This window comes from Neopsephotus bourkii, unplaced genomic scaffold (assembly GCF_033783945.1).
Source record: "Neopsephotus bourkii isolate Nb327-2 ecotype Australia unplaced genomic scaffold, CSIRO-AGI_Nbou_v1 NB_887, whole genome shotgun sequence".
Lineage (NCBI taxonomy): Eukaryota > Metazoa > Chordata > Aves > Psittaciformes > Psittacidae > Neopsephotus > Neopsephotus bourkii.
Window position 1 is genome coordinate 3,326,659 of NW_026901381.1, and position 23,922 is coordinate 3,350,580.

General features: G+C 55.5%; 1 protein-coding gene across 2 annotated transcripts in view; it reads right to left on the bottom strand.

Moving 5' to 3' along the window:
• The window catches only part of CACNA2D2 (calcium voltage-gated channel auxiliary subunit alpha2delta 2), a 201,859-nt gene that overhangs the window by 23,065 nt on the left and 154,872 nt on the right, over nucleotides 1-23,922 (bottom strand). For both annotated transcript variants that reach the window (XM_061357268.1, XM_061357269.1), the window contains exons 4-6: nucleotides 17,258-17,317; nucleotides 8,066-8,110; nucleotides 1,721-1,859 (exon numbers count right to left, since the gene is read on the bottom strand). In XM_061357268.1, the coding sequence (XP_061213252.1) occupies nucleotides 1,721-1,859; nucleotides 8,066-8,110; nucleotides 17,258-17,317 (244 nt within the window). The remainder of the gene's footprint in view (nucleotides 1-1,720; nucleotides 1,860-8,065; nucleotides 8,111-17,257; nucleotides 17,318-23,922) is intronic.

Sequence of the window (23,922 nt, forward strand, 5' to 3'; positions counted from 1 at the left end):
TGTGTGTAGTGAGGGGTGACGGCGGAGGGCGGCTCCGCAGGGCTTTAATTAGCGTGCCAGGCAGCGATAGCGGCTCTCCGCCGGCACCCACGGCGGGTGCGCTCCTCGCCTGCAGCCCTGCAGGGCCCGGCCACGTTTGCTGCCGCCCCCAGCAGGACAGGGCACATGGGTGGCCCCAAACCCACTGTCCGGGCTGCAGCAGCTCAGCTGAGCACCCTGCCCTGCACCCTGGCCTTTTGGAGCATCCTGGTGTGGCTGAACACGGATCCGATCCTCAGCTGACTCCTCACTGCCCTGTCCCCCCTCCAGCACCCCTGTCTGAGCAGTTGTGAGCTCCTGAAGCACGTTCATCTCCAGTCTGCTCTCATCCCACAGCTGTGCGTGGTGATGCCTGTGGCCGTGGCAGGGCATCAGCTGCGGTGTTGGCTGGCAAGCAGGGGTGAGAAGTAATGAACACCTCACGCCGCCAGCCCACCCCGCTCGCAGGATGTGCTTCATTAACTGCCTGCCCTGCACCGGCTGCGTAATAAAACTAATTGCAAATTCCTAATCCAGTGCTGCCACCACGGTGGAATCATTGCACCAGCGCGGCTGTGCCGGGGATGAGGAAAGGGCTGCTCAGGCAGGATGGAAGCGCAGCTCCAGTCACCACTGGGACCACTCGGGAGCCCTCAGCAGAAGCCACTAAGCCAGGGGGGTGTTGGGGTGGAGGTGCCCTCGGCTGTGCAGAGGACAAAGGGTGCCCCCAGCAGCAGGGTCTGGGACTGGGTGCAGGATGCAGCCCACGGGTGCTGGAGGATGCTCTGCGGCTGGGAACGGTCCCCAGCTCAGTGCAGAGCAGCCACTAGAGGGAAATGGAGACCGACTGTCACCGTGTGCCAGGGCAGCAGGGAGAGGCAGGAGAGCGCTCTGGAAGCTCAGGGACTGTGTCACCTCGCAGCGGGCTCTTAAAGCTGTCCATCTGTCCATCCATCTATCCATCCCTCCCTGCCTGCTCCTGACCCTGTCCCCCTTTCTGGAGCAGCCTCCAATAGCCACAGGGGCATGGCCTTGGGCCTGAGAGCCCCTGCGTGCTCCTGGGAGGAAGGGGCTTCCCTGGGGTGCCGTGGCACTGTCCTGCTATCACCCTCGGCTGGCTTCCTGCAGGATTTCAGCTGCTTCTCTCTTTTCCTGACATCAGCCCCAAGCAGCCCCAAGCCAGTGGGGAAGCATCCCTGCTTCACCCTCTCCACTGCCCATCCTGTCTTGCTCCCTTCTATGGGCAGGGAGTTGCTGCCTCTGTAATTGTTCCTGCACAGAGCTGCTCCATCCTTCTGACTGTCCATCCTGATTGTCCCCAGCACCTGCTCTGAACCTCCTTGAGCTTTGATGAACTCTTCTACAGGGAAGAACAGAGGCGTGTGCATGCAGCCAAGCCTTACCCTGTGCAGTAATTACCATTTCTCCTTTGCTCTCCATCCCTTCCTAACAACCCCTAACCCCAATTTGCCTCTTTGGCCTGCGCCAAGCTCATGAGGGTCCCTGGGGAAGGACATTCGCCTCTGTCCTGACACGGTGACTCTGCCTCTTCTCAGTGCCTGCCTGCCCTGGCACTGAGAGCCAGCCAGGGCACCCCAGGGTGATGGTCCCTGGGGCTGCAGCACCCCAAGCAGGAGAGGTGGAGGCTGTGCCTGGCCAGGCAGCGCAAAGAGGAGCAGGATGGGTGAGGAAGGGCACTCACAGCCTTTGTAGATGTCCGTGGGGATCTGCACGGCAGCGTAGGAATAGTTAACCTTGGTCTTGAAGTTGGCATCATCGGTGAACTCCAGCTTCAAGGAGTTGGACTTCTCCCTCTCGATCTCTTCTCCATCAGGATCGTCCTAGGGAAGGAACAGAACACATGGGGTCACCCGTAAGTACCAGCCCTGGATGCACACTGGGAGTGCTGCCACCCAAAGCTCATCCCCATTGCAGAGACCAGCAGTGCTGGCTCTCCTGCTGGATTTGTCCTGCACAGGGATCCGGAGGGCACGGAGGCAAGCGTTCCTCTTGCCTCTCCAGCTTTGGTAGGCCGGCAGGTATTAAATCAAACACAAAAAAACCCAAACCAAAAAAAAGCTTTGAAAATCAATTAGCAGCAAAAGCAACTATCAAAGAACAAATTAAACCGGAGTGCAGCTTAGCGCTCTGTCAATAGGCAATGCAAACAATATTTAATTATGGTGGGGAGATGGCGAATTCCCCACTGCCGGTGCTGGAACGCGCTCCCTCGCCTTCCCAGCCCTCCTCTACCTTCCTGGGGCCCTGCTACCAACATGGCACCGGTGGTAAAACCCCTCTGGAACCAGCCTGAGCTGGTGCAGGCAGAAGCTGGGTGGTTGCAGGCAGGGGATAGGGATGGAGCTGAGGCACAGGGCCTCATGGGGAATGGGAGAAAGGGGGTGGCCTCACCACAGAGCTGGGGAAACGGCCTCCATCATCCTGCTGGGAGCAAAGAAACCTGGGAGAAGGTGCTGAGTCCAAGCGGCTGCATCCCTGCACAAGCCCAGTGCCTGGGGAGGGATGTTTGCAGGGGGCTGTGAGATGCTCAGGGCAGGGAGCAGGGGGATACTGACACATCTGCCCTTTGTGCCCCACTGCGACATCCCACTGGAGAGAGACAGAGCTACCTGCCCCATCCGTGGGCAGGCACAGGCAGCAGAGGGGCAGACAGGCCAAGACCAATCTGGGACACAGGATGGCTCTGGCCACCTTCCCCTGGCCCCGGCTGTGGGAACAAATGGGACAGGGCTGGATGGGGCCGAATAGGAGATCTGGCTGCTGAGCTGTCTGGCATGGGAGCGAATTCACCTCAAGCAGCAGCTCAGTGCCTCTCTCTTCTTGCCTCCCCCTGACTGATGCCCATCCCGGAGCCTGTGTAAGGCATCTGATTGTGGTAGCAGGGATCAGCCCACAGGAACAACAATGGACATGACTGGAAGCGCGAGCAGCTCCAGGCAGGGCTCACGTGGGGCCATGCCAGGGACAGCACCCTGGCACCAATGGGGGCATGGTCCCATCCTGCTGCCCTCGGTGGCCCAGTGTAAGCAGCTCTCCCACCAGCCAGGCTCCTCCTGACAAAACCTTGGGGACAAAACATCGGAATTTCTCCTGGGAAAGCTATATATGAAAAGGAAAACGACATGCTGGGGGAATAAACTCTGAAGCTCGCTTAGCACCCATGCTGGCCTCCTCCCCATTGCCCCTTTGCAGACGCTGCAGAGATGCCACCTCTCCTGCACCAGCTCCAGCCGGCCACCCAGGCAGTGACATTCCCCTGACATTGTGAGGGGTGGCCAAACCATTCGCCACAGCTCAGGAGAGTAACAGGATTGATATGCAAGGTTTGGGCTTTAATTCCAGCCGATGGATTGGGAGTGTAAACACGCTGCCGAGCTGATCCCCCTGCTCAGAAAGATGCTGAACTCAATTACAGCCGCAGTAGCCAAGCGGGAGGCAGGCAGGGGCCGTCCCCACCTCCCCTGAGCCATGTCTCCAAGATAAAGAGCCAGATTACTCTCTCAATTGCAATCCAGAGAAAAGGCACAAACCCCACTGCCGGATCCCTCTGCCCAGCTGTGGGCCATTGGCTATGGAGAGAGCAGATCTGGCCCCAAACCTGCTGTCAATGTGGGGCTCAGGTCTCAGGTTGAAAGTAGTTGCACACACACAACAGTTCGCCCTTGCTAACCTCTCCAAGCACCAGACAGTGATTCAGAGGTGCCTGCTGAAAACAGGCTTTAGAAGGTGGCCCTGAGGGCACCTGCAGCACCAAGAGCTCTGCTTTGACACTAAACCCTTTTCTGAGTCCAACAAAGTCCTGGTGACACGTCCCGGTCCCTCCCCATCCCAAATCAGCAGGGCACCCTGCCTGGGTCCAGCGCACCCGCTGCCCCTGCCATTGCTGGCAGCTGGCAGAATCCAATCGTCCCTATTTCCTCCAGGCTGGCAGGGTTATTCCCACTTCACGAGAGCTGGAACCACTGTGGGTAATTACTGCTCCCCTGTTTATCACTATTCCGTTATATCACCCACTTCTGAGGGGCTAATCTGTATTCTGCCAGGTCTGGCGCTGTCTGGCTGCTCTCATTCATGTACCTGTAAAGAGGCATATGTATAGATCTTGGAGACAAATATACAGCTATCTATACGTAGGACACTTCATGCATCACTGACACCTATATGGCAAACAGACCCGAGGAAAGAGCTGATGTTATCTAAACTACGCTTATCCTTTATCCATAAATCTCCCGACCTCAACCGAGTTACTCCTGTTTAAACCAGGCTGAATTTAGCCCCCGAAATGGGGTCATTTCCACCTGGATGAAGGCAGCAGAGCTGTCACCAGCCAGGGCAGGGATGGAGCATCTCTGTGCTATGCTGGAGCTACAAGGAGCTGCCTTAGGAGGGCTGGAGGAAGAAATTCTGCATTAAATTTTGATTAGAGCAAAGGAGAAGATGATTCAGGTTCTCCTGGATTTACACTGGTTTAACTGCGAGCATCTCAGGAGGCCACTAGCCACATCCTGCAGCATTTCTCATCATTACATTTCCAAAGGACTTGGGAACATCTATTTATCTGGTATGGTATGTACAACGTAACACAAATAGATGCTACAGATTGAATATATTATGTGCTACACACCATTAGAAATGGACTCGATGGCAATCTATCAATATTATATGTATTTATTGCTTCAGTAAGAAGTCATCGCGTGCCGAGAGCTTTTGCCACCTTCAGTGCTTTAGCAGCGGGGTTGAGAGTCACAACATCTGCTCTTTAGTCCCCCAAAATGATGGACAGGGGCCAAAACCCAGAGGTGCCTCAACACCCGGTGAGCAGCACTGGCACCATGCGACAGCCTTACTGGAGGCTGCCATGCTCCAGGCAAGGAGCTGCCCTCCCTCACATCCAGGCTGGTGCTGGCTGAGGAGCACCAGCCTGCCCCAGGCACATGGGCTACTGGGGGTCCCCAAGAGTGCTGGCGTTTGGAGCTGCGGCTCGAGCCAGGGATGTGACCTGGTGCAGCAGCAATGCCTCGGCAGGATGCAGACACCCCCGTTCATTGCTCATCTCCATGGGAACGAGCCATCACAGCTAATGATGACTGCTTAAATGGCAGCACCGATGACAAACACAGGGCTGATGTGGCCAACGGTGCAGGAGGATGCTCTGGGATGCTGGCCGGGGTGTCACGGCTCCGGACCAGCCGGGCAGCTGCAGCCCTCCCTTGCAGTGCTCCTCCTTGTACCCCTGGCTCTATCATGGTGAACCACAGCACCCCGACAGCATCCCTGCATCCCACATCCTGTCCTCCCCACCTGATCTCGAATACATCTCACCCAGATCCCAGCACATCCTTTTACATTTCCCAGGGGCACCCATCCATGCTAAGTCCGGAAAAGCCAGGGAAACATTCATATCAACATGCTGTGATAACTACTAATAATGCATACAAACGCCAGCCCTCAGCACACGGCTGAGGAAGTCCAGGCCCGTGCAAAAGGCCCTTTCTCCTTCTTAAACACCTCAGCTTTTCCTGAAAGGCAGTGCTGCAGAGCCAGGGAGGGAGACGGTGCGTTCTCCAGCCACATTCCTGCTTTTATAGCAGCCCAGGTTATAAATAACAATCAGCCTCTCCCGCCAGCCTCCTCCCGTCCCCCTTTGCTTTTTTTAATCTTTGCCAAAGGTACTGTTTAGAGATCTTTCTAGACCATTTATTTTTAAATTACCAGCCAGAGGAGAGAAGGGGGGGGGGGGAGAAGAAAAAGGCAAAAGGCAAAAGAAAGAAACTTGTGGGGCTGATAGCTTATCGGGAGGAAATCCAAATGTCACATCAGTGGAGAAAGTTAGAAGATTACATTTTCCAACACCCTTCATCTGCTGCTGACATTTAGGGGCTTTTTTTCCCCCCTCCTCCCTCTCCTTGCTGCATGGACCATGCGGGGTGAGCAGTGAGAGGGCAGCCCCTGCCTGCAACCGCAGCCCCTGCCTGCAGCCCCAGCCCCTGCCTGCAACCACAGCCCCTGCCTGCAGCCCCAGCCCCTGCCTGCAACCACAGCCCCTGCCTGCAGCCCCAGCCCCTGCTTGCAACCACAGCCCCTGCCTGCAACCGCAGCCCCTGCCTGCAGCCCCAGCCCCTGCCTGCAACCACAGCCCCTGCCTGCAGCCACAGCCCCTGCCTGCAGCCCCAGCCCCTGCCTGCAGCCGCAGCCCCTGCCTGCAGCCCCAGCCCCTGCCTTCCGTGCCTCCCCTGAACCAGAGGGTGCTGAAGCTGGCACAGAGCCTCCCATCACCAGCCCCTCGCTCTCATCCCTCTCTGGGACCTTGAGATGTTGGATGGGTGTGCAGGGCTGACCTTGGGGCAAGGATACCTTCATGGAGCTGTGCTGCCCTCCACCAGGAAACAGTACATCCCAAGGGAATTTGGCCTCAGCTGTGACTTAAGCACCATCCTCTGCCATGAACACAATGCTTAAGATGGAAAATCACTTTATTTCTGCGTTGTTCTGCCTGTAACACCCATCCAAGGGTGCTCTAATCTGCTGACTAGAATGCTTCTCCCTGGATAAACCCCATGGCCCTTGCTAGTGGGGAAAGGTGAAAACTCCTCTTCTGCCAACATTTTGAGAGCCATGAGGACACCCAAGAAAATTTCCTGATGTTCCCATTTGTTAAAAACCACTTGGAAATCCAAAATCTGTTTAGGAAGATAGTGGAGCTGAGGTGCAAGCAAAATGAATAGGAAGCTCATTTCCTTCTCACTGTAGCTAAAGCCAGCGTAAGGCTTGTGAATAAGCCCCAGTTACATTGAATAGGCATTGTCCATCAGAACTAACTCCATTTCAGCTAGATCCTGCTCAATTTAAATATCAAAATTGAAGCTACATAAAGAAAAGATGGAAAGAGCACTATTTAGTTCCATTTAGACCTTCTGGTATCATCTCTCTCCTTTTTTATTTCAGCATCACCTTCTTTTCTCGCCATTATTTTTACTGGGATTAAATTTGCTAGGATTTCGCTGGCAAGCAGCAACAGCAATAGGGAAGCGCCTTCCCTGCCAAACCCACAAGCCTCGGTAATAGGACACCCCAAATTTTGCTGGATATTTCCCCATGGGAGGGATGGTGTGGTTGATGATGGGAGTGCAGGGCTGTTCCTCCCCAGGGACATGCCGCCTCTCTTGGCGAAGGACCGGTGCGCAGGGAGCTGTGCTTTGTGGTCCCCAGGGACATGGTGCCACCGTGAGGTGCAGGGTTTCTCCCTGGTGCCCCAATGCTCACAGCTCTGAGGTTGAGATGCTTCCTATTTCCTAATCCTGCCTAATGTGACCAGGGTGCTCTCCTCATCTGCAGGAATGGCTAATCCCAAAATTAACAGCCAGGAGCTGCCAGCTCGGATCGCTGCCGCTGACACCCGCTCCTCTGTGGCCCTAAGAGCATCACTAAGCCAGTGAGCCCCTGTTTCGGAAGGATCCCACAGCATGGCACAACACAGGAGCTGGGTGACCCATCACCTGCCAGCAAAGCAGGGCCATGGGGCAGAAGCCACTGCTGACAGAGCACGGTGTGCCCACAGCGTGGCACCTGAGTGCCATCACTGTCACCATTGCCGTGTGGAGGAGCCGGCAAATGCCAGCCCCCTTGGGAGTGCCGGGAGAGCGGAGCTGTTGGGTCTGTATTTAAAGCACTGATTGCCAGAAATCACAGGACGGCTGTGCTGGGAGGGGGGCAGAGAATTAGATTCAGACTCTAATTAAAGGTTTGCTCTTCATTTGAATTTCAGATGCCAGCTTTAATTTTAGTAACTTTTGCAGGCAATGGAGCAACCTGCCCACCTGGTGCTGCGGGCTCTGAGCTGGTAGACAGATGCCACCACAGCAAAGGGGGGACATTGGGCACACTGCACATCACAGAGTCATTACACTGGATGTAAGGAATGCTGTGCTGTGCTCCCTGGCACGGTGCTGGGGCAGTCTCGGCAAGGCGCTCAGCACTGTGATGGGGTGGTCACTGTGCCTGCAGTGCAGTGAGGGACAGCACTCACGTATTCAGTGTCAGCCTTGGAGTCATAGTACTCGATGTCTTCCTCCTGCAGAGAAAAGGGAGAGCTGAGTTAGTGCTGCGCAGGGACAAGGATGGCAAAGGGGTCCCACCCCTTATCCACCCCCTTGGTCATGCTGGTGGCAGCCACCACATCGTTGGGGACCAAATCCTGCCCTTTGGGTATGGTTGGGATCCCACATCCCTCTTGCCTGCCCTCCAAGGACTGGCCAGCACCTGCTGCCTTTCCTCTGCTCATGGCTGCTGCCGAGCTGCAGCAGTGCAGAGCCAGGCCATGGATAAACAGCCCTGTGATAGTGCCACTGCTGTGACCACGGCCTCTGTGCTGCCACTGAATGTGAGGCTTGAATCCAGGATGCTTTGGTCCTGTTGCAAGCAACAGGAGCCACAGGAGAGCTGGGCATGGGCAGTGGGGCAGGCAGCGGCCCTGCTGCTGGCAGAACCCCCCTTTCCACATAGCAGAAACCAGGAGAAGAGTCTTTGCTTCTGCAGAGAAATGCACATCATTCACTGGGGGTATTTAGAGCCTATCTGGCAGAAAGGTCTGCTCAGATTCCTCTTCCCCACGTGTCAGGATGCGAGGCGATTCGTTAAGAGTCACTTCAGGGAGCAGCAGCGCTGTCACAACAGCGTTCCCTGTGCCATCAGCAAGGGTAATTAAAGGGCACTCGGAGACTCTTCCCTGTGCGCGGGGATGCGAGCGCGATGCCGCGCACCGCTGCGGTGCTAACGCGGCTGCCGCTCACTCTGCCAGCAGCGCCATGCACACAGCATCCTCCCCGTGCGCACGGCAGGAGGGCTGCTGCTGCTGTTGAACACGGAAAGTGATGTGGGTCCAGACCCCACTGCATGGGGTAGCACAGGGCAGCTTCAGCATCCTCCTGGGGTAGAAGGGCTGGTCCCTCCTGTGGGCTCTGGGATAAGACTGCACCAAGAGGGGAACATACTAAGCAAAATCGATGCAGCATCTTCCAATTTCTGCTATTAAAAAGCCTAGTCATTAAGGGAAAGTACTTATTAATTATCTGTGATTTGTTGCAAGATGCTGACGTTTACAACAACAAGAATAGGGGAACACCCTGCATTCCTCTTTGGCTGCCCTCCCTGTGCCACTCCCCGCCCCATGCGTGCCCCTGCCCCTCACTGGTGCTGTGTCTCCCTAGGTCCATGGCCATCTGCACTTCCTAATTAAAGGAACCCCCGGGAGACCCATAACACAAACGAGCTAATTTCATGTCTAATGATCTTTAATCAGAAGTGAGTGTGACTAAAACAGCCATCCAGAAGGTGCTTTGTTACTCATTTTATCCTCCATTGGCCCCTCTAAAAAGCTCAAATCCCCTCCACAGTGGCTGAAGGGGCACAAGTTGATGTTCAGGGAGGAGATCCTGGTCCTGCTTTGACCCGCTGCAGTGCTGCCATGGCATGGCACATCATGGCACAGCACATCCAGTCACGGGGAGCAGACCTCCTGGAAGGATGTCTCTGCCCCTGCTTTCCCTAGGGATCACAGAGCCCTTGCCATGCCCTTTTTCAAGCCTTGATGACCCCAGCAGCAGCTCGGTGTGATCCCGGCCCTGTCCCTCTCTGCAAGTGAGGCTGTGCATGTGAGATGGCACATGTGGGAAACTAGCATCAGCGTGGCCCTGGCCTTATGCCATGCCCCAATCCCCTTGCCACAACCCTGCTGATGCTGGGTGCAGCTCATGGGGGCCGAGGGAGCCTGCAGGAGCTGGCAGCTCCATGTCCTTACCATCATTTATTCCAGGGAAGAGGGACAGAGCCCTTGGAGACAGAGCAGGGAGATGCTGGAAGTCTCCTGAGAGACAACACAGGGTCTTACATCCTCCTCTCCCTAATACTTGTTTTTCAGACCACACTCGCCTTCTTCATGTAATCCTCTCTTCCTCCAGCTCTGGTCCACATTAAACCCAACACTGGTCTGTGTAAATAGCACTGGTATTTCTCCAGCCTCTCAGAATAAATACCAATAAGGAAAACAAGGGGGTGAGGATGTTGAAGGATTTAGGTCAAAACATTGCTCCTACTCTTGCAAACAAGCTGCAGAAAGCACTCTGGGTTGCGTTGGAGGGGAGGCTGCTGCTGGGCCGCTGCTCCGTGATGGGGTGTTAACCACTGCCCATGTTCTTGCACTGTAATTGCCAGACAACGTCTGCAATGGCACTGCAAGCACCGTGCCGCCAGCGGGTAAGCACAGGGTGACTGCAGCCTCCTGAACCCTCACTGCAAGTTAGGGGGAAATGACTTTTGGATAGGGCTCCAGGGGTGCTGTGTGCCACAGTCTCCATGGGGACCCTGGGTCCTGCTTGTCCCCACCCAGAGCCCTTCCCCACAGCCTCATGCTCCATCCACTCCTTGACGACTTCACACCAAACTGCCCAGCAAAAAGCTATCTAAAGACAGCAGGCTGGAGCCTTGACAGCAGCTCAAGGGAGGCCCCTGCTCGGTTGGGCATGGGTGCTCCCTGGCCATGCTCCAGCAGCCCACGACACAGGGAGTCTGGGGTGAGCAGTGAGGGGCAATGCTCCCTGACACCCCTCCCACAGCCTCTCCAAGAGCACTCAAATGGCTCTTTTTTCACCCAAAACAATTACAGTAACTAAAACTAACACCGGAAAGGTCAGCGCTCTAAGATGTCGCTGCAGCCTGGGGATGTCAGGATGGAGGGGTGCTGGCCCAAACCCCTGATGAGGTGCAATCAAACCATGTCACACACAGCTGCCCCCACCCCAAAAAAGCCTCAGAAGCAGTTGTTGGAGGCACATCAGCTCCTTGCTCCAGCCCATCCAGCCGGAGCATGCAGCGGCAGGGACACAGAGGGGCCACAGCTCACTGTCCCCATATACAGCTTTCTGTAACGTCACCCAAGCTGGCTAATCCTTATCCTGTGGGTCTGTTGTCCCCTGCAGGACTGCTCACCATCACCTTGTAAGGGTCGCCCCACTGATCACACGCCCTGGGGATGCTGTGGCCCCTCAGGGTGGTTTTGCAGGTAGCTCCCTCTGCACTGCATTGATTTGGGTCCATCTCAGCTCTCCTGCTGCAGTTTCACTTCTCCAATAGCACAGGTGACCCCCGTGGTCAGGGAATCTCTTTCAAGATTTAACTGGCTCTGGAAGAGCCAAATCCTGCAGCAGGCTGCCCTCCAGCTGGCTAGGAGGATCACAGTGGGTGGTGGGGAAGACAAGCTGGATCCCAAGGCAGAACCTGCACATTTCCCAGCTGCTGGATGGGGCTGGTGGCAGGGCCAGCATCCCAGCCAGTGGCACGCCAATGCTGGGACAATCCAAGTGACAGGATCTGTGCCTGCTCAGACCCAGTGGGTGGGAAGAGCAAATGGGAGCTAGCATGCCCGCACAGGACCAGTAGCACTGCTTATGAACCCATCTTTCCTCTGCCATCAGCACTTACAATGGTCAGTGAGAGTTCTTCATGCCCCTGAACCATTAAGAACAGAGAAATAGCAACAGATTTTGCTGATAGTTGCACCTTTTGTATGGAAGAGAGCCTGCAGCGTGTCCCACAGCTCCTGCAGCTCCTACTGCACCTGCAGCACACACACCCTGTGTCTGCATTAAGGCTGGGTGGCAGCAGGGGATGAGCATGGGGACAGACCCAGCGTGATCCCACTGCAACATCACCCCTGCCAAGCCTGCCTGTGTCAGGAGGAGTGGGATGGGACTGGCCATTGGCCCTGCTTGGGGACAGGTCCATGCTGGCCAGTTTGCCCTCCAGCTGGGGCTGGAGGTCTCAGCAGGGTGAGTGCTCACCCTGAGGTCTCCTGGCCCTGCCATAACTGTGGGCAGCTCCTGTCTGTGTAACAGGGCAAAGAAAGTGCTTCTGCCACAGAGCAGTGTGAGGGCCAGAGCCAGGCACAGGCTGCCACAGGGACCAAATGAATTCCTGGGGAAAATTCCTACTTGCAAACCTGGAAACGCCTGGCTCTGGGCATCAGGAAAAACACCAGCAGCCACTGGCTGAGCCTTTTCGTCCCACTGGGATAGAGCTATCCTTGTCCACACACAGCATGATGAACTCTTCCCCAGTCCCCGGGAAGAGGAAAATACTCCTGGTTAGTACCAGCCACCACAGGATGGAGCCAGGACCAGCCTGTTGGGGACCATGCCTCTCCTGCAGCCTTCGCCATGCATCCTATCCTCCGCATCCTATCGGGCGGCAGGGACCATACGCATTGCCCAGGACAGGTGGAAACAGTCATCATAATCTGCCTTGGCATCTTCTTTTTTTTTCAAAGCAATTTCCTCCCTCTGCCTCTCTGACAGAGCTGGGGAAATATTTAAGTGACCTGTCAACAGTTTCTTCATCGCCCTGAGAAGATGCTTTATCTGATCACGCCTCGCCAGCTATTCTTTACATGGCATCTCCCATCCCCTCCCGCTCCTTTGAGACCGCCTCAAACGAGATGTGGATGCCTCTGCCTCTGCTGCACCTGGGTACCACAGGGATGCCAGCACATGTGGGAGCCAGTGGGTGCCCTGCCCTGCCAGCCATGGGGTGTGATGGGATGGGGTGGGATAGCAGCACTAGGAGGAAAGCCAGCTGCCCCCACACCAACCTACTGCACCCATGGGACTGACACAAGCGGCCTGGCCATCCTGCAGAACAGGGGAGCCCCCCCCAGACCCGGTCCTTGGCTTTTGAGAGGGAACAGCACCAACACCGGGTTTTTGTGAATGATTTTCTTGTTCTGCTTTTTGGCCAGAAGGGCTCTACAGCAAGGTTGATGCTTTAGCACAGTAATTCTCCGAGCGTAATGAAAGCTGACATTATATCAAACACAATAAAGACTCTCAGTTGATGGAGATCATTCCTGAACACACAAACCCATTAAACTGAAGAAAAAAAAATATCAATTCTACACACTCGCCAGCCAAAAGAAAATGTGATTTGTTATCTAAAAGGGGGTTATAAACACAGCTTCAATGCACTTTCTGTGCTGTAATGAAAACTGGGTTTGAAATGGCAAAGATGACTGCAAATTGGAGTATTTGATTTTATTTGCTAACTTTTTAGGTAAACCTTCTTTCTACAAGGGCAAGTGCAAGGTTACAGCGACGATCTTTCTGTTCCTGGCCGATAAGTAGGATCGGTAATTAAAGGAGGAGGAAAATGAAAAGGAGGATAAGGAGCTGGCGTTCACCCTTCTAACGCTGCTTTGAACACAAAGCCCTGCGTGGCTCTGGCAATCCCACTGGCACTGCCACTGGTGCCCATGCACTGCATGGCACAGCTGCTGCTCCCACCACAGGCCCAGGTCGGGCACAGCATGGTGATGGAGCAGCTGGTGGGCAGGGCCCTGTGCCTGCAGGAATGCTGCATCCAGGGTTGTATGGCCACGGAGGGGCACCCAGCTGTGCTGCCATGTCCCCCATTTATCCCTCACCTTTCCTGGGTGGCCGGGAGTGCAATCTCTGTTATTCCTCCTGTCCTTTCCCATTTGGCAAACAGCAATCCCGTTTTCCCTGGAGTTTCGTTTCTAATGGAGCTTGAAATTATCTGGGCTTTGTTATTTGCTCGCATACTTGCAGTGGGGGTTATGGATGGAGGCAGCGGCGTGGGGCTGCCTAGCATCCGTGCTCCCAGCCACCGCAGCCCAAAACCACCCATGCTGAGGGCTCTGTAAACCCACAGCTCAATGTGCAGCTACTTCTCTGTTGCAAGGAGAAAGGGTCTGCTGGGCTTTCACCCTTCAAACACCACTTTTAGTGTCCAAAAGGTGGGGAGAGTGGGATGCAGGCGGGCAGCAGGCGGAGGAAGAGGGGAACTTCCCACTATAGTGATAGAAAATGCAGCGAGGAACAAAAACTGGGAGAAAAACAACAGTAATAAACATTTTATGAAGCAGAAAATGGCTTATAAAGAAGTCAACTTTTAAAGGCAATTTATATAATCCTGCCAAGCACATATAAATGCGGGGATGGAGCTCTGCAGCATTGGAGTGTCCCTTAAAGGGACAAATAGCTCCGGCAGCTCCTGCAGACTGACATGCAGCGATGACAACGCCCTGGGATGCATTTAACGGCTGATGGTGCAGACCTGCACCTTTGACAGCAGCCCCTGGGTCAGCACGGTGCTGGGATGAGGATGGAGGTCTGGAAAAGAACCTAAGGCACTGGCAAACCCTGGAGGAAAGCGGAGCACACAGGTGGAGAGGAGCTGAGAGAACAGCGTGGCAGCTTGTCAGCGAGGATGCATACAAAGGATGGCAGGAAAAAACTCAATATGACCTTCCAGTGTTTTTATAGGTACATTTTGCATGTCTCTTGCCTGAGCAGGGTGGCAAACAGAGGATGGAAACCTGGTAACCAGCATCATGGTGTGGGCTGCAGCCCTGGCACCCCCATCTGCTGCTGTGGATGGTCAGCATGGGGGGCTCAGCAGCACTGCCATGGCTGGGGAACAGAGCTGGGGACATCCAGAGCAGGGGGACAGCACTGACGTGCCTCGAGGGACAGACCCCGGTGGCTCTGCACAGAGTGGAGCCAGCTGTCCCAGCAGACACCCAATGGCCCCACACCTCAGCCTACCCTGCCCCTGCTCCCCACAGCACCCTGAGCTCCCACCCAGCCCTGGAGTGAAATAAGTGGCAGGGGCAATACGATGGGTGTCCTGGGTGCCACTGCATGGGTGACCTTGTGGCCAAGACTGTGCTCAGCCAAGGACAGTGCTCTGGTGTCCAGGGGAGCTCTGGGGACGTGGCCCTGGGGTGCCATGGCCAGGGGACATGAGGAGCCTGAGGGTGGATGAGGACAAGGAGCAGCGATGGGGCAGGCCAGCGTGGGGCAAGGAAGGCTGTTTTGGGAACAGGGAGGCACTCTGCAAAGCCCCTGAGGTGGGAGGCTGAGCTCAGCCCTGTGGAAAGGCCAGCGTGGCCGGTGTGTGGCTGGGAACACACGAAAAAGCTCAAGAAAACAGAAACTTTCCCCACAGAGATGCATTAGGAGCGATTGCTGGCAGCAGCCTCCCAGCCGCTCGGGCTCCTGCTCCTGGTTCATTTTCCCCCGGACTTCCATAGCAACCCATCTGCAGCGAGGTTTCACGGGGCTGCCATTAGCACGAATGCAGCGCAAACACCCAGCATCTGCCGGCAACACAGACCCAACCGCGCTCGCCGCAATCCGTCACCGGCCGCGGCGAGAGCCGGGGGGAACGGTGCCGGCTGGGAAGGGCCGAGAGGAGGAGCCGCGGGGGCTGCGCTGCTGCCTGCCCTGCCCGATACCTCTGCTGCGGCCGCAGGGAGCCCGGGGCAGCCGCAGAGCCGGGGCCGGCGGTGGCAGATGCGGGTCTGACCGTGCCCTGTCACTTAGGGGTGAAGGACGGCAAAAGGAGGTTCAAACCCTGCAGCGAGAGAGCTTTATGCAGCCCCTCCGTCCCCCTGCCCTGCCTGGTGCGGGCATCAGATCCCCAGCGCCCCGGGAGCTGTGCTCAGAGCTGGACCAGTCCATCAAGCATCCCAGGCGGGTCTGGGCTGTCCTGATAAAGCTGCGGTGAGCTCTGTGGTGACGCATCGCTGCACATTGTTTCTGGGTGACTCGCTCCTAATTACCTTGATTAAGTGGTTGCAAACAGTGCTATTAAAAATGGGGTTTTTTTTTTCGGTGAAAGTGGATTTCTGAAAGGTTTGTGCCGTGAATGGCAAAACGAGCCAAGAGCTCCCCAGGGCTGCAGCGTCCCCGGCACCGTCAGCATCCCGACTGTAATCCCTCTCACAGCAGAAGGCAGCCACGTCTGGATGGAGGGGCAGTGCTCTGTGGCTGCGGAGGGGCCCTGCAGCATGGCAGCTGCCTGTCCCTGTGTCCCTGGGGATGAGCAGAAGCAATGAGGACTGCTGCAAATTGCTCCAGTCTTTTGGAGCCCACCCTGCCCATGGCCATAAGGCATTCGCCACTGGGTGCCAGCCCAGTGCAGGGTACATGGGGTCACCACAGTGCCCTTGGGGTGCCCACAGCCAAGCTTTGGGTGCTTCCTTGGGATGAGCTACCCTGGGGTTCCTGAGCCCAGAGGACACAAGGTTGGGCCAGCACTAGGGCTGAAAGCACATAGGAGATGCCTGCAGCACTGCCAGCGCTGGTCCCAGGCTCCCCCCATGATGAGCTCAGCCCCTCCGAGTACCTACAGGACACAGCTCCTGGGGGGACAAGAGCTGGCCACGAGCATCCACCCCACACTGGCCACATGGCAAACAACATCCAAGCAGGTCAACACCTTGACTTCACTTCTGCTCCTGTCAGGAAGGTTTACATGAGCGAGATGTGGCTCCAGATCCTCAGCTCCTCACCTCCCTTAGTGGATCACGGTTGAAGAGAAATAAGCCCCCAAACACACCAGCAAAGGCCCAGCAGTGGGGCTGTCCCTGGGTTACCCCCTTGGTGACTGCAGGGGTTTCCCTGGGGCTGGGCAGGATCTGGCCCAACCCAGAGGAAGGGGCTGGGTGGCTCACAAGTATTTTTTATTGTAGCCTCCGTTTGCACTGGAAGAAAAACAATCTTTCCTCCCTTTTATATTATTGTTATAATTTGAGAGCATTTCCAGACAGAACCCTTCAGGTTCCTGCTGAGCGCTATCACCGCCAGAATTACAAAGTCAAATGCAATCATTAAACCCGCATCTTCCCTCTCCCAGCCCAGATTGCTCCTTCCCCAGAACCAGCTCCCACCGCATCTGCTGGCTGGTGCCATGGATGAGCCACTGCTGCTGTCACTGTGTGGGACCTTGGCACAAGCCCACTGCTGGAGATGGTGTGTGTGTGGGGGGGTAAGAGCCTCCCCAGCCCCCAAACCCTCAGTGCTGAGCTGCCAGCTCGACCTTCACCTCCTGCCTCCTCCTTCCAGGCTGTGCAGGCAGCGGCGAGGCTGGAAATGAGCTCAAAATCGCTTCATTTGCTCTCGTTAGCGCTGGCAGGCGGCGGTGCCGGGGCCACCTGCGTGCTGAGCAGCACGGCACGGCCAGCGGCAACGCGGGAGGGAGCTGGGAGGGTGGGCAAGGAGGGGAGGAAGAGCCGAGGGCTGGGACTGGGAGCTGATTCAGGAGTCATCCCTGTGCCAGCAGTCATCCCTGAGGCTGGTGCCTCCGCTGACCTCAGTGCCCAGGAGGGAAGGGGGTGGGAGCAGATGGAGCACACACGGAGCCTTACCCGGATGTTGTCCTGCCAGTGGTGAGCCTTCTGGAACTTCTCCGCTGCGTTGGCAAGTCTCTGCAAAGCAAGAGGGAGAGGGAAAGTGAGCCTGAGGAAAGCGAGAGGAGCCAGGCATTGCCCACCCCAACCTGGGACCATGGGTACCACCCCAGCGTCCCCCTGTCTGGGGGATCCACAGGACCCTACCATGCAGACAGGGGGGCAGGAAGAGGGACTGCGGGCAGCAGTGCTTGGAGAAGGGTGTCCTGGACATGGGGAGCTGGTGTTCCTCTGCTTGCTCCCACCTTTCCCAGAGCAAGCCACTGTCTCCAGAGCAATTGCTGCCACGTGAAGTCAACCAGGGCCAAGCCACCAAAGCTTGGCAGCTGTTGGCACTACTGCCAGAGCCGGGCAGGCACTTGTTTGTGGTACACAGCAAGGGCTGAGCACAGGTCCCTTTAATGATGGCCCCTGGCTATCTGCAGGGCTTCAGCAATGCTTTAAAAGCCCCCTTAAATGTTCCTATGCTGCCTCAGCATAGGGAAAAGGAAGCCCTGAGGTGTGATGGTGTCTTCTTCATGTGCCCCTGCTGCCTGCAGAGAGTGGCAGCATCAAGCCCCACTGCACCCAGCCCTGGCAGCATGATGGGAGCAGGGCCACGACAGTGGATGATGTATTACCAGGGGCATAGCAAAGCATAGGTACTTGAAAGTAAGGTGATGAGCAGTGAAAGTCATCATAGATCTGGCCAGAGAACACAGCTTGCTCTTATCAGATGCAGGGAAACACGTATCCATCACGGCATAATCTCAGCACACACTGGTTGAAACCTTCCTGCTTAATCTTCACTTGTTTTTTAATCTTGCTTTCCAAATCAAAGTGCTTGCTTTCAATGGCCAGCATCCAAAGGGAAAGATCAGCTTTCAGCTGAGCATTGAAGCAAAATACCCATGGCTCTGGTGGCAGAGAGAAGAGACTGGGAGACAAGGCAGGGCTGGAGAGACAAGCCATGTAATGTTAATGTTCAGGGCAGATGTGTGGGGTGTCACCTGCGTAGCGTCCTCAGAGCCACCTCAAAAAGCTGTGGCCCAATTCTGCACCTCATCCCCCCCATGCTTTTGTGCTGTTTGCATATCGAGATGGCTGATTAAAGACAAGCATTTATTCCGAGTCGCGCTCCAGGCAGCAGTGATGAAATGTGCCTTTTCCTGTACTTGATAAGAGCGTATTTGTTTATGATGGGCCAGGGTAAGATTTATGGACGTCTTTAACTATTCATCGCCTTGTGTGAAGTGCCTGGAGGGCTGCAAATGGTGCAGTGAGGGACAGCTACACCCAGGAACAACACTTGGACGGGAGATATTTTTCCTCTGGAAAATGTCAATTTGTCAAATTCTGTCCAGACACAACTTTGATTTTTTTTTTTTCCCCTTTCAAATACATCCAGATGTTCTTGTTTGATAAATAGCACATTACAGGGATGGGGGAGCCCGTGGCAGGATGGCACAGCTAGAGGGGAGCCCCAGCCAGCTCCTGCCCAGAGACAGGCTACTGGCATCAATGGTGATCATCGGATTTGGGACCCTCCAAAAGCATGGCAACAAGGACGGGGCCCCTAAGGGGGCTATTGGGAACAGCTCTGCTCATAAACAGCAGTGTGTTAGGACCAGGAGGATGCTGCTGCTCCAGCAAACCCCCTGGCCATGTTTCCCTATGGAAGGTGATGGGGCTGCCTGGAGCCACACAGTGCTGCAGGACATCCTCATTAATGCCAAATGAGTTCATCATGAATAATGTTATCGCGATCGATACAGCTCAAGGATTATTTCTAATCCCTAACAATGATTAAACCATGATTTTTGCAAGTATTACAGATCAATCAGTCCATCTCAAGGTGTGCTGTGCAGGGACTGCGGGATGCCGAGGAGGCAGGCAATGCACGGGGATGCTGGATAGGGGTACACGGCTGCCATCAAAACCTCCCGAGAGCGTCAGACCCAGGGTTGTCAACTGTGTGGTTCCAGCAGAGAGAAAAATGAGAGGGATTACCAAAACTAAAGCACGGGGGTGAAACACCTGCAGGTTTCCAGCAGGCTCTGGTGCAGGCAGTGCCCTCTCCATGGCTCTTTAAGGAGCACGGTTCTTTGCTCAGAAGTCACTGAGAGCTAAGGGCAGGAGATTGAGAGGCTGAAAACACTGAATTGAAATGACTCTGCAGGTCACCAAAGGCCAGCAGATTTGCAAGGGATTGGTGTCTGGAGATCCCCCCGGCAGGCTCTGAGGGGAAGGTGCTGCTCTGGCTTTATCGCGCCCTGGCCTCTTTGGTATTCCGCACGACGCTGCTCCCTGCCTCGCTGCTCACGCGGGCAGATCCATCACCAGCTCCCTGCTCAGTGCACGGAGGATTAAGGAGCCTCAGGTCGGGCACGTGCCCTCCATCCCGAAAGCCACGCAGGAAAGGAGAGGGGGATGCGGTGGGAGACCTCCCGCCTGCCTACAGGATGGCACCTCCAAACACACGGCTGCTGGTTTTCCCCTGCTTCGCTCCAGGACCTTGCTTCTCAGCCCTGATCACCCACAAGCTCACCCACCCCCATCCCTCGTGTCACCCCTTCTCCCCATCGCACCCGGGGCTCTCCGACATCATTCCAGTATTTCTGCACAGCAGCTTTCCGCTACAAACTGGTCCAGCACGCTGCTAATCCCTCTTCCCAGCCCCCACATGGCAATAAGTATGCCCTGGCTGTTCCTGCCTCGGTCAGATCAGTGGGTTTAACTTGAGAGGCAGCGGAGCAGAGACCAGAGCAGCACAGGGAGGCCAAAGGCCAAGGTTGGATTTATAAAACAGGATTATGGCAAACATCCTGCAAGAGCAGCCTGAGCAGCCCTGCGTAACGGCACCAGCACTGCTGTGACCTAAGCCTCTCCATAGAAATAAAGCACCTCATGCCTGTGCTGATGCTGGGGGATGCTCCTTGGGAAGCATGGGATGTTGTCCCCCATTCATCCCTGCAGCTGGTAAGGAAGGGCCCAGGGATGTTTGCTCTGAGGGAGAGCCACTCCTGCTAAGCCTTCATTTAACTTAGAATAGAATAGAACAGTTCAGGTTGGAAAGGACCTTAAGATCATAGAATCATAGAATAGTTCAGGTTGGAAAGGACCTTAAGATCATCAAGTTCCAACCCCCCTGCCACGGGCAGGGACACCTCACATTAAACCATGGCACCCAAGGCTAAGACCAACCTGGCCTTGAACACTGCCAGGGATGGAGCATTCACAGCTTCCCTGGGCAACCCATTCCAGTGCCTCACCACCCTCACAGTACAGAACTTCTTCCTTATTCCTTCCCTCCCCATGGCCATTGTCACCTTCATCTCAGCACCTTTCCTAGTGCATGAAGTGCATTAACCTCCTGCACTGAGCACACAGCTGAAAGGAGAGATCCTTGCTGGAGATAAAACCAGTGCTACCAGGCCAGAAAGGTCCACACAGCATCTTACCACCTCAGCCCTCCTCCCAGAGCAAGGAAACACCTTGTGTGAAAGGTGAAGACAAGGAGGTGAAATGCAAACACAACAAAGCCCAGTAACCTGCACCCCGGGCAGGAACACCCCTGGGAGCTAGTTTTGCAGCCCTTCCTCCTCCATGATGAAGGAACAAGGATGGCGCAAGCCTTCTCCTTTGACACCAATCCTCCCTCTGCGAACAGGGCCCTCCAAAACCACATCTGTCACTGCAGAGCATCTGGAGAGACGACAGCCCATTCCACGTGCTTCACATGCCTCCATCCAGGTCTGCCTGCGGGCATCAGAGCAGTGGGCACCTTCTCACAGTCCCACCTCCTGCCACCAGCTCCAGGCTGCCCCCATCCCACTCTCCCTCCTCCCCAGTCTATCCTCTCCCATTCACTGAACCGGCCGCACGCACACCCCGAAGCAAACCCTAAAGGCACAGCGCGCACGCCACCACCAAACCCTGCTCAACCAGCCACGACAGACGACAACCCCCTTATATACACATAGGGAATATAAATCTTGAGTAAACACTGTAAAGCGGCGAAGCATCTCATCCCGTAATAATCTCCCAGACAGTTGATCCCAGGGCTCTTATTACGCCTGCAGCCGTCATCTGAAATCCAGTCGGCAGCGGGCTCAGCCACGGCTCAGTATTGATCAAGGAGGCAGCTTCACACATGCTGCAGTGTTTCTCCTTCCAAGCACTAACTTGTTTGTCAATAATTCCCCCGGCCACATGGAGGGAAAGGGGTGGTCGGAGCTGGACCACCCAACCCAGATCCCTGCTGTGCCTGAGGGAGGATGGAGCTGGAGCAGGCACTGGGAGGGCAAACAGAGCCCCAGGGAGTGGTGAGGAGTGGGTGGTAAACCCTCCAAGGGCTTCTAGACCCTGGTGGTGTCGCCCTGCTGGCACCTACAAGCACAAACAGGGAGCAAAACCAGAGCCAGAGCGCGCGTGGGGCAGTGGCATGGCCAGCACCCAGCCCTGGGAGCCTTGGATGAGCCCCAAAGGCACATTGTTTTACTGCCCATCTCAGTAACTCTCAGCCAACAGCACGTGGCTCTTGCTCCCCTGCCAGCAATCCCTCCTGCTCCTTCTACAGAGCCACAGTTTTTACCAGTAAGAAACACTCTCGCCAGTCCTAACAACCATGGGCAGGGGAGGAGTGGAACATCCCAAGCAAAGGTACCTGCGTGTTTGGAGAGGGGTGGGAGAAAAGGGAGAGCATTACTGCCCAGCGTGCTTCTCCTACCCCAAAGCATCGCTGAGGCCTCTGGAAAAGCTTAACTTCTTGCACACAGAAAATCACCAACAGCAAGAGAACAGTGCAGCCAACCAGGCACCCTATGGCATGAGCCTTCCCTGGTGCTCCCTTCAGCTCTGGGAGAAAAGCCCCTCTCTGTTACCCTTCTCCTGCTGTTTCTGCCCTCCATGAGGGTTCACATTTGCTTTCCAAACTCACAAGCACAGAGCAGCTCTGCCCCTGCTCCCTCTTGCCCTGACTGCTCCCCAGAAGGGGAGAGGACCTGGGGAGCAGCAACAGCAAAACCTCAGCTCAGCTGCTCGGCCCCTCCTCAGCTCCAGCTTTCACTGACGTGATGGCAAATATCCCGTGTCCCACCCCTCCTGGGGAAGGAAGGGCAAACACCAGGGTGCAGGAGCTGACCCCAGCTCCACCAGCATGAGACAGGGACACTGGTCAGCTGTGGGGGAGACAGATGTGTCCCAGCAGTGTCAGAGCTGCCCATCCCAGTCTGAGTCCCTCACTGCCACTGGGAGGGATTCGCAGGCTGGAGGGACACGGTCCCATGAAGGGTTTCAGGAGATGGTGCCCTACAGCACAAGGTCCCGGTGCAGCCTCAGCTTGTGCACTGGTGGGAGGGTCAGCAAACGTATTAGTTGGCATCTCAGCCCGCTGCTCCAGCCCCAGATGAGCTCCAATCATTCAATCCAATAGCGCTCCCTAAACCACACTCAACCTGTAGAGCTCTGGTCACAGTCATCAAGCAGGACTTGTCAGAGTTCAAAATCCATTACAATAACCACAAGGCGTTTCAGTGGCAATTAGAAGAGATAGTTTCACTTAAAAATCAATTTTACTTTGAGTTTGGGGGGGAACAGATTTTGAAAGAATAAAGAATAAAAAGGCAGTGATACACTTGCCACTTGGGGAGGGCAGGAGGAATTCCCCCGGCCAGGCCTTGGCTGCCAGCACCTCCAAAGGAAAACAGTCCTTTCTTCTCCTTCCTTATTTTGGATAAATAATGGCCAGGTTGGATGGGCTTGGAGCAGCCTGGTCTAATGGAAGGTGTCCCTACCTGTCACAGGGGGAGTGGAACCAGGTGATCTTTAAGGTCCCTTCCAACCCAAACCATTCTGTGATTCTGTGAAACAAGTCCCACATTAAGATGACAAGAAGTCCAAGGAATGGCCTTCCCTCCCCTGCAGGTGCTTGGCACCAACAACTGTGAGATGCACGAGGGTATCCCTGAGACCCCAAGTCCTATCCTGGTGGGCTCCTGTCTCCCTGCTCCATGAGGATGAGGCCTTTTGTGCCTTTGAAATCCTTCCCTTTAGCTCTTTGCCTTTCATTCAAGCGGAGGCTGTTAGAAAGTTTGCACTGGAAACCGCTTCCAATCGATTTATTTTAAGGCATCACCTCTTGCTGCTCTGTGATGGGCGAGCTTTAAAAAGCATCTCATTTATTATCTGCTGCCGCGTGGGGATTTCCATCCGGCACATCGCGGCGCAGCAAGAGCTCCTCTGTGTTCCTATGGAAAGGCAGATCATCAGCACACAGAACTTCCCTCAGAATACACCAAAACATCACCTCCCTGTGCCCACAGCAAGCCCCAAGAGGAGCCCCCAAACTTCTTGGCTTGAAGCATGGCATCTCCCTCATGTCCCCCAGTGCCACCAGCAACCCTGCCGCAGCCTGAGAGGGGGCGGGCACTCAGGCGCCCACTACCACCACACGTTTAGACCAGAGCAGTTTAAACTGACAGTTCAAAACACCAAGGAAAAGCAACCACAATGCAAATAATCCTCTAAAGGACTCCTTAGTGGTGGTTTGCTCTTCAACAAAGCAGAATAATTGGAATCAGTTTTGCTCAAACCTGACAAATGGCAAACCAAGAAAGATGACAACCAAGCCCCAGCAGCTCCAG